At 39.7% G+C, this 10,968-nt stretch overlaps 2 protein-coding genes across 2 annotated transcripts; both read left to right on the top strand.

Moving 5' to 3' along the window:
• Positions 1-204: 204 nt before the first annotated feature.
• LOC121968221 (WAT1-related protein At2g40900-like) lies at positions 205-759 on the top strand. Its single transcript, XM_042518684.1, has 2 exons — positions 205-376; positions 463-759. The coding sequence occupies exons 1-2, from the start codon at positions 228-230 to the stop codon at positions 620-622; spliced, it is 309 nt and encodes a 102-aa protein (XP_042374618.1). The 5' UTR covers positions 205-227; the 3' UTR covers positions 623-759.
• A 6,477-nt stretch (positions 760-7,236) lies between these two features.
• On the top strand, positions 7,237-7,902 carry LOC122054820 (exocyst complex component EXO70H1-like). Its single transcript, XM_042616249.1, has one exon. The coding sequence runs from the start codon at positions 7,237-7,239 to the stop codon at positions 7,900-7,902; it is 666 nt and encodes a 221-aa protein (XP_042472183.1).
• Positions 7,903-10,968: the final 3,066 nt, after the last annotated feature.

Raw genomic sequence — 10,968 nt, 5'->3', positions numbered from 1 at the left:
TCCTCGGCAAGCTTGCATTAGGACAAGGACTAAGTGCACTTGTCTTCGTAGTGTACAGGCACCTTATTGCCATGCTCATCTTGGCTCCTCTTGCTTATGTGCTCGAAAGGTTCAAGGAGCATGTCTCATTAGAATTGTTGAGAATAAGATATATGACTACAAATTGAATGTTTTTAAACTCATCTCATGGTTGTAGGAATCGAAGACCCAACTTCTCATTTGGTGTCATGCTAAAAATATTCATTCTTGCTATGTTGGGTATAACAATTCAGCAAAATGTATACTACGTTGGACTCCATCTCATTTCTCCAACTGTTGCCAGTGCCTTGGGCAATGTCATTCCTGCTTTTACTTTCTTATTGGCAATTGTACTGAGGTTGATTCAGATATTAATTCCAAGTAATTTTACAGTGAATTTAGTTCATTCAAATATCATTCTATATTTGGTCTTTTTTTGCTCAGGATGGAAAAGCTCAACTTGAAGACTGTAAGAGGGAGGGCCAAGCTTGCAGGGGCCATCTTCTGCATCACTGGTTCCCTGATCTTCACATTTTGGAAAGGTCATTTTGTTGGGGGCCTTTGTTACTTCACCTATGATCCAACTTCATTTCGAAAGTCCTGAGAAAGGCGATGCCTGGCTTAAAGGCTCTGCTCTTATGCTATTCGGCTATTTTGCATGCAGTGTATCACTTGTTCTTCAGGTATTGCGTCAATGGTGTCCCTTGTGTTGTCACATGTATCGCTTTTGATGTAAAAAGAATGTTTGGGTATTTTATGGATATTGTTGTAAGAAGATTATTTATATAATTTGTGAATATTTGTGTATTTTATGGATATTATTGAATGAAGAATATTTGTACAATTTGTGAATATTTGTGTATTTTTTTTTGTTATTGTCGGTTTTAAAATCAAATCTGTGCTGTTAAAATATATACATATTACATCGGTTTTCCACCGATGTAAAACCGGTGTTATAAAGTAATATTACATCGGTTTTACACCGTTGATGAAACGGTGTCGTTAAGTGATACTACACCGGTTAATAACCGATTCGAAGACCGGTGTCGTTAAGTGATACTACACCGGTTTTAACCCGATGTCTAAAATGGCAGACTTTTAACATCGGCTTCATAGACATCGGTCGAAAATCAAATAGACACCGGTGGAAAACCGATGTCTATGAGAGATTTTGTTGTAGTGAATCCATATGAGCAGCAATGGATAAGAGTATCCGGATAGACTTAAGCATGGCTACCGGTGAAAAGGTTTCCTCATAGTCGATTCCCTCTTTCTGAGTGTACCCTTTCGCAACAAGCCTAGCTTTGAAGGTTTCTACCTTCCCGTCTGTCCCTCTTTTCCTTTTGTAGATCCACTTGCATCCAACGGCTTTTACACCATCAGGTGGTTCTACAAGCTCCCAGACCTTATTCAAGTACATAGACTCTATTTCAGAATTCATTGCCTTTTGCCAAGATGCTGCATCTATATCTTGGAGTGCTTCGTCATATGTTCGGGGATCAGGTTCATGTTTACCCGGGATTAAGTCCGAAGACTCTCCCAAAAACATGAATCTTTCAAGCTGCCTTACAACCCTCCCACTACGACGAGGCACTGTCTGTGGATGTGTGACACGTGTTGCAGTCTCTTGTGGTACTTCATCTTGTACTGTTGGTACTGAAGTAGACGTATCCTCTCTAAGTTCTTCTAAAACAACTTTGCTACTGGGCTTGTGATCCATTATATAGTCTTCTTCTAAAAACTGGGCATTGGTGCTAACAATGACCTTCTGGTCTTTAGGACTATAAAATAAACCACCTTTCGTTCCTTTGGGATACCCCACAAACACGCGAACTTCTGTATGAGATTCTAACTTATCAGCATCTGGTTTCAGTACATGTGCTGGACTACCCCAAATCCGAATATGTTTTAGACTGGGCTTTCGCCCATTCCACAATTCTATGGGAGTAGAAGAAACTGATTTAGAAGGTACTAAGTTCAGAATGTACACTGCTGTTTCCAGAGCGTATCCCCAAAACGAATTTGGTAATTCTGAGTAACTCATCATCGATCTAACCATCTCCATAAGAGTCCTATTCCTTCGTTCTGCCACACCATTCTGTTGGGGTGTACCAGGTGCAGACAGTTGGGATTGAATCCCGGCCTCTGATAAGTAATTCCTAAACTCTCCTAAGAGGTATTCGCCACCACGATCAGACTGTAGTGTCTTGATAATTTTACCTAGTCGTTTCTCTACATCAGCCTTGTATTCTTTGAACTTATCAAAGCACTCGGACTTGCGGTGCATTAGGTAAATGTATCCGTATCTTGAATAATCATCTATGAAAGAGACAAAATATTCAAAACCACCTCTTGCATGGGCAGACATAGGACCACACAAATCAGAATGAACCAATTCTAACACTTCTTTGGCTCTATACCCCTTGGCCTTGAAAGGCCTTTTGGTCATTTTACCTTCCAAGCAAGATTCACAAGTTGGAAAATTTTCCAACTCTAATGAACTCAAAAGTCCATCGGTTATAAGCCTCTGAATCCTACTTAAGTTAATATGACCAAGCCTGAGATGCCAAAGATATGCTTGGTTCATTTCCGAAGGTTCTTTTCTCTTATTAGAGTTAGAAGATGAGTTATAAATTTCCATGTTTTGCTTTGTGGGAGAAATTAGATTTAAAGTATACAAATTGCCAACTAATGCACCAGAACAGATAATCACTTTATTTCTCTTAATAACTACATCGTTACTAAAGAAAATTGAATATCCATCCAAAAATAGTTTAGAAACTGAAATTAAATTCTTTCTAAAACTGGGTACATAAAGACAATTTCTTAAAACCAAATTTCTATTTCTATTAAAAGATAAGTAGACGTCTCCCACTGCAACAGCCGCCACCTTAGTAGCATTGCCCATGTAGACGGTAATTTCTCCTTCAGATAGTCATCGGGTTTCCTGGAACCCCTGCAAGGAATTGCAGACATGATCAGCGTCTCCCGTATCTACACACCAGGTGCTGGTAGATAACACCGCTAAACATGTTTCAACAACTAGAGCATGAGATATACCTTTGTTGTTTTGATTCCTACGAGGACAGTCCGCCTTCCAATGCCCTGACTGCTTACAGATGAAGCACTTGTCCTTCGGCTTCTTTATTCCAGCTTTAGATCCTGTACTCTGAGATTTATTCACTTTCTTTGGTGGACCAACTTGTTTCTTCTTCTTCTTTCCTTTCGATTTAGAAGTAGAACCATTTTCAGCATAGTGAATATGAGAATTGTGACGAAACAAACCTTCTGCTGCCTGAAGTTCTGTCAGTAGTTCCGCCAATGAATATGTTAGAGTGTATACTAAAAGCCTAGCTTTTGGTATAAATATTTATCTAGAAATAAGAATCACATTGGTCAAATGTCTACATTTATGATAAATGTAGTTGCTCAATTAATTTATATTGTAGATAACATGGTGTGTGGTGTCACATACAGAAGATCATATTATCGATTCTTTATAAATTATAAACAGTAGCTCACGACCAAGATGGAAAGGAACAAACCATTGGAAGGTCATAGTGTAATTAGGTATTAGTTTATCTTAACTATATAATTACACTAGTACACTTAGAGTGTATTGAGTAGGGCCATTTGAGGTCGTTCCTTTTATACTGACTTTATAAAGGAACAAAGACCTCAGTTATTATGGAAGTGTGTGCTCTTAATCCTAATATAATAACAAGCACATATATTTGATATTTATTTCTTTAATTTATCAATGGGTGAGATTTAGTTCAATAAATCAATAAGCCCGATAAGTTGGAAAATGATATCACTTATAGTGTGTGTTGTTGATTATAGAAGGAAACTGTGTCCTAGTGATCTAGGTTGATAATGTCCCCAAGAGGAGCTCATAAGGATTGTCATGTTAAACCCTGCAGGTGGACTTAGTCCAACATGACGATGAAGTTGAGTGGTACTACTCTTGGAGCTAGATATTAATTAAGCGAGTTGTTAGTAACTTACTTAATTAGTGGACATTTGTTATCTTAAACACAGGGAGACTAACACACTCATAATAAGAAGGAGCCCAAAATGTAATTTGGGATTGATGCGGTAGTTCAATAATAGTTCTTTAGTGGAATGAATTATTATTGATGAAATTAAGTTGTGTGTTCGGGGCGAACACGGGATGCTTAATTTCATCGGAAGACCAAAACCAATTCCTCCTCTCGGTCTCTATCGTAGCCTCTAGTATATAGAGATTTATACCCACCGCATACCCACCTTCTTACCCATCCAATGGGGCCGGCCAAGCTAGCTTGGAACCCAAGCTAGGGTCGGCCAAGACCAAGTGGATGAGCCATGTAGGTGGCCGGCCAAAGCTTGGGTCCCAAGCTTAGGTGGCCGGCCACTAGAATATTAAAAAGGTTTTTTATTAAAATTATTTCTTATGTGGATATCATGATTTTAAAAGAGAGTTTAAAAATTAAAAATTTCCTTTTATAGTTTTCTACAAAAGATTATGAGAAGAGATTAATCTCTTTCCTTATTTGTAGTTTAAAAGGATGGTTTTAATTTTTGGTAAAAACTTTCTTTATTTGTAAATCATCTACATGTTTAAAAGAGAGTTTAAAATTTGAAATCTTTCCTTATTTGTTGATTAAAGGAGGATTTTAAATTTTAAGAAAACTTTCCTTTTTAACCATGTTCATGATTTAAAAGAAAGTTTAAAAATTAATAATTCTCTTTTATTAGTTTCTACAAAAGATTGAGAAAAGATTTGATATCTTTCCTTATTTGTAGATTAAAAGAGATTTTAATTTTTAGAGATAACTTTCTTTTTATCCACATGTTTAAAAGAAAGATTTTAATTTATTAAATTTCCTTTTTATAAACCAATCATGAAGGGATTAAATTATTGAAGAAATTTTATAAATTTCTGGAGACAAATTAGGAAGTTTTAATTAATTAAAACTCTCATTGTTTGTAGCTTTTATGTGGCCGGCCAAATAAAATTGAGAAAGAAAATTATTTTAATTAAAAATTTTTTCCTTTTCAATGGAAAAAGAATTAAGGAAATTTTTATTAAATTTTCCTTATTTGCCAGGATCAAGGATTATAAAAGAGGGGGTAGAGGAGGCTTCAAGGCTAACAACTCTATTATATTTTTCTCCCTCTTTTCCTTGGTGGTGTGGCCGGCCCTATTTCTCTCCTCTCCTCTTGTTGGCCGAAACTTATCTCTTGGTGGAGCTTTTGTTAGTAGCCGGATCAAGGAAGGAGAAGAAGGAGAGAAAACAAGCCTCGTTTCTAGCATCCCTTGGAGCATGGTGGTGGTGGCCGAACCTCTTCATCCTAGAAGATGTTTTGATGGCCGAAACTTGCAAGGAAGAAGAAGGTGATTGGTGGTTTCTCATCTCAGAAGAACGTTGCCCACACAACGTCCGAGGTTAGAAGAGGAATACGGTAGAAGATCAAGAGGTTTTTCTAGAAGGTATAACTAATAATTTTTCCTTTCCGCATCATGCTAGTTATTTATGGAAATAATACCAAATACAAGAGGCTTACGATTCTAGTATTTCGAATATGTTTTTCGATGATGTGTTCTTTTGTTTTATTTTTCCTTGTGATTTGATTGTTCTTTTCAGTTGACCTAAAGTTATTTTAGGAAATTAAATATTAGCTTTCCATAAAAGGTTTTGTCTAGTCGGTGGTGGTTGCTCCCATATCCAAGAAGGCCATGTGCCTCGCCACGTCAGTACTGGGAACCAATTATGGAAATTAATATTTAATGGAATTAATAACTTAAGGTGATTTGGGTCGAACGTGTTAAGTTCCGCAGGAGATCCAAGTCAAAACCTAAAAGAATAAATAGATTAAGTTTTGGATCAAACGTGTTAAGTTCTGCAGGCGATCCAAAATTTAATTTAAAAGAACACATGGTAGCTAGGAAAAGGTTCAGACCTTTGTACAAAATTTTTGTACACATGGTATCAAGGGAGAGGAAGACGTGGAAGAGGGTCGAAGGTTCGCAATACTCAAACGACCCATGATCACTCTCCAGTTCCACCCATCCGTGATACTTATATTAAGAAATTACCTGTGCCTCTGCAGCGTTATATTTCTCACACTGTTGATGTTCAACCTGATGGTTATTGTGGATTCAGGGCAATAGCTGCACTAATTGGGTATGGTGAAGAAGGTTGGGTTCAAGTACGATTTGAGCTTATAGAAGAAATTCAACAAAATAAGGATCTATATGATCAACTTTATCTAGATCCAAATTTGGTAACCAATCTATTATTCTCATTGAATTATTTCGAGCAGTAGGCACCAGAAATATATTGGATGGACGCTATGCCTTTGGGAATTGTCATCGCATCAAGGTACAATCTTGTACTTCATACATTTGGTGAGAATATTGGGTACTCACTTGCCATTAAGAACTCCTCTAGTTCCAAACCAAGAGCGTCGAGAAATAGCTATTACTCATATTGGCAATCACTTCGTACAAGTTTTCTTATATCCTCATTATCCTGTACCACCCATTCCAACTTGGTGGTGGCAACATTCATCGTATGAAGCTAAAGGATGGGTCACTCGTTACAGGACACGCGCTCATTTTTGGTACGAAGTAATAGGTGCACCACCACCAAATGCATCGGGAACAGAATTTGGAGGCAATATTGATTAAGATTTCTATTTTTATATGTTTTTATGTTTTTTTTGTATTATTACATGTACTCTTCATTTGGAAAAAATATGTTTGTTCCTAAGTTATGAATGTGTTCATTATTAATTGGTAGTATTTTTTTTAGTTTTAAATATAAACTAAAAATAAATAAAAGATTATAAACATATAAAAAAAATTATTGAAAAAAATAAAACTGATAAAAAATTGATAAAGAAATTGATTAAAAAAATTAATAAAAAAATAAAATTTAAAAAAATTAATTGAAAAAAATATAAGTATTATGAAAAAATAATAAATTAAATTAATTAAAAAATAAAAACTAAATAAAATTTATATAAAATTGAAAAATAAAGTATTGATAAAAAATAATAAATTAAATTAATTAAAAAATAAAACTAAATAAAATTAAAAATATAATTGTATGAGAGTTATTTTTAAATAAAATTAATTAAAAAATTAAAACTAAATGAGAATTAAATGAAATAAAAAAAATATAAAAAAAAATCAAAGAGGAGGCTACATGCGTCTTTTGGCAGCGAGGCATGCTTGATTTCGTCGCGGCAGCCGCGGAGCCGTCCCGCCTCTCCCACCCCTGCCTCGTCCGTGCGCAGACCCTGATTCAAGCCGTGATGCGCCAGCTCGAGAAAGAATTCTACCAGATGCTCGCCGCAAACAACGACCTCCTGGACCAGGAACAGCGGCTGTGCATCGCCCGCGCCATCGCGGTCGACCCGGAGGTGATCCTGATGGACGAACCGTGCAGCGCGCTCGATCCGATCGCGACCGCGCGGATCGAGGAGTTGATCCACGACCTGCGCGGCCGATACGCCATCGCGATCGTCATGACCGACCTCCGGGCCATCGCAGATACCATGGTATTTGCAGGGTATGGCTTCGAGTGCGTGAGAATCTACCGGACCCTCCGCAAGTCTGTCGTGGACGAGGAGCTTTATCGGCACGGTTTCGACAGGTCTCTCAGCTCGCCCCAAATCAAGAAGATGGACTGGGTTGTGCTCGAACTAAAAATTCGATCATGGCTCGGCGCTTGCCGTGTCGCGGTGCGTACTCTGTTTCATCGCGAGCGTGTTCTCATCGACCACGTCTTCTCCAACTCAAACATTGCCCGAGAGGCCGTCTTCTCCAGCGTCGTCGGCGATGCCGCCCTTCAGTTCTTTGCATTTCCGGAGTGGGCGGCCAAATCAAAATAGTCGCCTGAGAAGTTCTTCTGGCTCCTGGACATGAACGACGCCATTGGTGAAGTTTGGCCGGAGGTCGAACTCGTCTTCTCCTTTGAGTCCACCTCTTCTGTGCGAACACAGGCCCTCGCTTCGTTCGCTAAGCTCACCGACGCGGCGCGCTATACCTTCTCCGATTTTGACTCAACTATACTGATGTGGATATAGTTTAGGGTAGGGAAGTAATTAGTGGAAAAGGGAGGGGCAATTTAGTAAGAGCATAGGGTAGGGTTTTAAGAAGGGACACTGTAGCTTGTGAAAATTGGGGGGGGGGGGGCTTCGTGGAACCTTTTCCGCCGCCGTCAGAAAACTTGGCCAGCGTTCTCTTCCCCACTCTCCTCGCCGGAGCCGACGTCGGCTGCCAACCCTCCTCCTCTCCTTCACCTCCTTGCGACACTGCCAACTTGTCTTCCCCGGGCTCAACTCCTCGCCGGCACCGGCTGTCGTTCTGCTCCTCTCTTCTTCTTTTTCCCCTCGTGATGCCACCGCCGGAGAGACCGACCCCTTCTTCTTTCTTCTCCTCGTGATGTCGACCACAGCATCGCCTCCTTCCGCTTCCTTCTTCTCCACGCTGGCTACCGAGGTTGCCTCTCCCCCTCTCCATGTCGCGCCCGAGGTTGTCACGGCTCAGGCACAGAGGCTGCCTTGGAGAGTTTCCATCGTATCCCCTCCCCAGTGCTGACACCTCCTCTGCTCCCGACCTACACGTGCCACCCCTCTCTCACGCTCATTTTCCAGCCATTGAGCCTCCCTCTTTCTCCCTTTCTAGCCGTCATCGCGACAGTGAGTTATCGGGTTAGCCATTCCCGTTGCAGCCGGACCATTGTTGGCACAGTGTTGACGTGGCAGCCGTCTCCACCATGTGCATCTCCCGGTGGTGGCTGCCACCCAGCGGCAACTATGGCAGCAAGCCTTGTTGACTCTGATATGGTCGTACTCCGATACATGCCGTCATTATTCCAGCCTTCGCGCAATCTGGTTTATGCATTGTGTTCCAACTTATGCGATGATCCCGCCAATGTTTTGTGTTCCGGCCTTCGAGCCGCGGTTGTATTTCAGACGATGTACTCTGTATGTCTAGCATTCTTCTTGTTGTTATTTCTCGGCCTGCGTGCCAAGATCCTATTTCGGCCTGCGCGTCGATGTCCTATCCCGATCTCGTGTCCCGGCCTGCGTGTTGATTTCGTGTCCCGATCTGCGTGCCGATTTCATGTCCCAGATTGCGTGTCGATCTCTTGTCTCGGCTGTTAGCTAGAGCTCTAGACCCAATCATTTAATGATTGTATTTCGGACTTATTGTATCATATTCTATATAAATAAAGGCATTTTGATTTTGGTTATTATACTTACTTGTATTGGTGCCAAATAAACTAAGTATAATAATGTCCTTGAGTAGACGGTTCTCACCTATATCAATCGGTTAGTTGAACCGATAGTGAGATGATATAGGGAACACTACTCTTAATCATTCCTAGTCGAGTATTAACATTCAGGGACAATGTTAATGCAATAAGACTAGCATGTAGGTCAACTCGATGACTTGATATCACAAGTCATGGATATAGAGATATCAAGTTGACACATGGGTATACATTAGAGAATGTATACTGAATGACCCGCCATGAGAAAGTATCATGGATCGTTATATGAGTGTCATATACTTTCTCATGTGGCTATTAGTATGACTACTAGTCCTTAGACCTGATGTCACCATAGATCCCTACATAAGGAGTTATGTACTTTGGTTTCGTCAAACGTCACCCGTAACTGGGTGGACTATAAAGGCGACTACTGGGTATATAACAAATTATGCAGAGGGATGTGAGTGATGTAGATGGGATCTATCCCTCCCATATGACGGGAGTGACATCGGTATTCTTGATAGAGTTAGACCACGAAGTGCATGGCCATGCCCAAATGAGTCAACATGAGATGTTGAGCTCATTTTATCGAGTGAGTCTACTTGGAGTTCAAGATTTAGATTGATTAGAGGATGACACGGTCTATGCCTCAAATTGATCAATCTAGATGTCTAGGATAGAAGGACACTTGTCATATATTGTGAGGAGTCACAATTAGTAGTCACAAGGTGATGTTGGATCTCAACATTCTTGTAACTTGGGTAGTAATGATGTGTTGCTAGATACCGCTCATTACTTATGCTCCTAAATGGGTTTAGGGCATTGCCAACGTTACAAGAACCTATAGGGTCACACACTAAGGATAATTAGATGGAGATTAGGTTCATATGATGAACCAAGAGGATTAGATTCATTTGATGAATCAAATTGGATTAAGAGTAATCCTAATTGGGCTAACTTGAGTTGGACTCAAGTGGATTCATGTATTCAATGAGTCTAATTTTGATTATGACTCATTAAATCAACTTAATTTAATGAATTAGATTCATTATATTAAGTTGGCTTGAATCAAATGGTTAGATTAGATCAACCATGGAAGAGATTTGGTCAAGTTTGACTTGACTTGAGAGGAAGATTAAAAAGTCAAGTTTGACTTGACTTTATGCCACCTCATTGTGAGTTGGCATTGATGTGGACCAATGATGTTACTCCACATCATCATGGGTGCCACCTCATGGAAGTTACAAAGCCATTTTCTTTAATAGCTTCACATTAATTTCACTTAATGTAATTTTTTGGGAGTTACACAACTTGAAAGTGGCCGGCCACTTTTGAATGGGAATCAAATTGATTTTCCTCATTCAAGTGCATTATTCTTTCTTCTTCCTCTTGGAGCTCTCTTCCTCTCCCTCTCCTCTTCTTGCCGTGACCTATCAAGGTGCTAGCACACCTTTGTTTAGGTCTTCTCCACCTAAGTTGTCCGTGTGCATACTTCTAGAGGAGTATCTATCTTGATACTCTTGAGATCCGGCACCGTTTGGATGAGCGGGAACGCGAAGGGCTTCACTTCAAAGGTATAACTCTTTTCATGTAGATCTAGGAGTAGATCTAAGGAGAAACTCATACTCGTAATTTTTGTTTTAAATCTTTTCTTCGCACGAGATCCGTTGGCTAGGGT

This window comes from Zingiber officinale, chromosome 3B (genome assembly GCF_018446385.1).
Source record: "Zingiber officinale cultivar Zhangliang chromosome 3B, Zo_v1.1, whole genome shotgun sequence".
Lineage (NCBI taxonomy): Eukaryota > Viridiplantae > Streptophyta > Magnoliopsida > Zingiberales > Zingiberaceae > Zingiber > Zingiber officinale.
The sequence above is the reverse complement of the archived record's forward strand: the minus strand, read 5'-3'. Positions and strand labels throughout refer to the sequence as shown.

What these genes read in the sequence shown, in the direction of transcription:
- LOC121968221 (XM_042518684.1), top strand. Translation starts at nt 228, where the DNA reads ATGCTAAAAATATTCATTCTTGCTATGTTGGGTATAACAATTCAGCAA. An exon ending in TTATTGGCAATTGTACTGAG is followed by an intron (nt 377 to 462) that starts GTTGATTCAGAT and finishes TTTTTTGCTCAG; the next exon opens with GATGGAAAAGCTCAACTTGA.
- LOC122054820 (XM_042616249.1), top strand. Translation starts at nt 7,237, where the DNA reads ATGCTTGATTTCGTCGCGGCAGCCGCGGAGCCGTCCCGCCTCTCCCAC.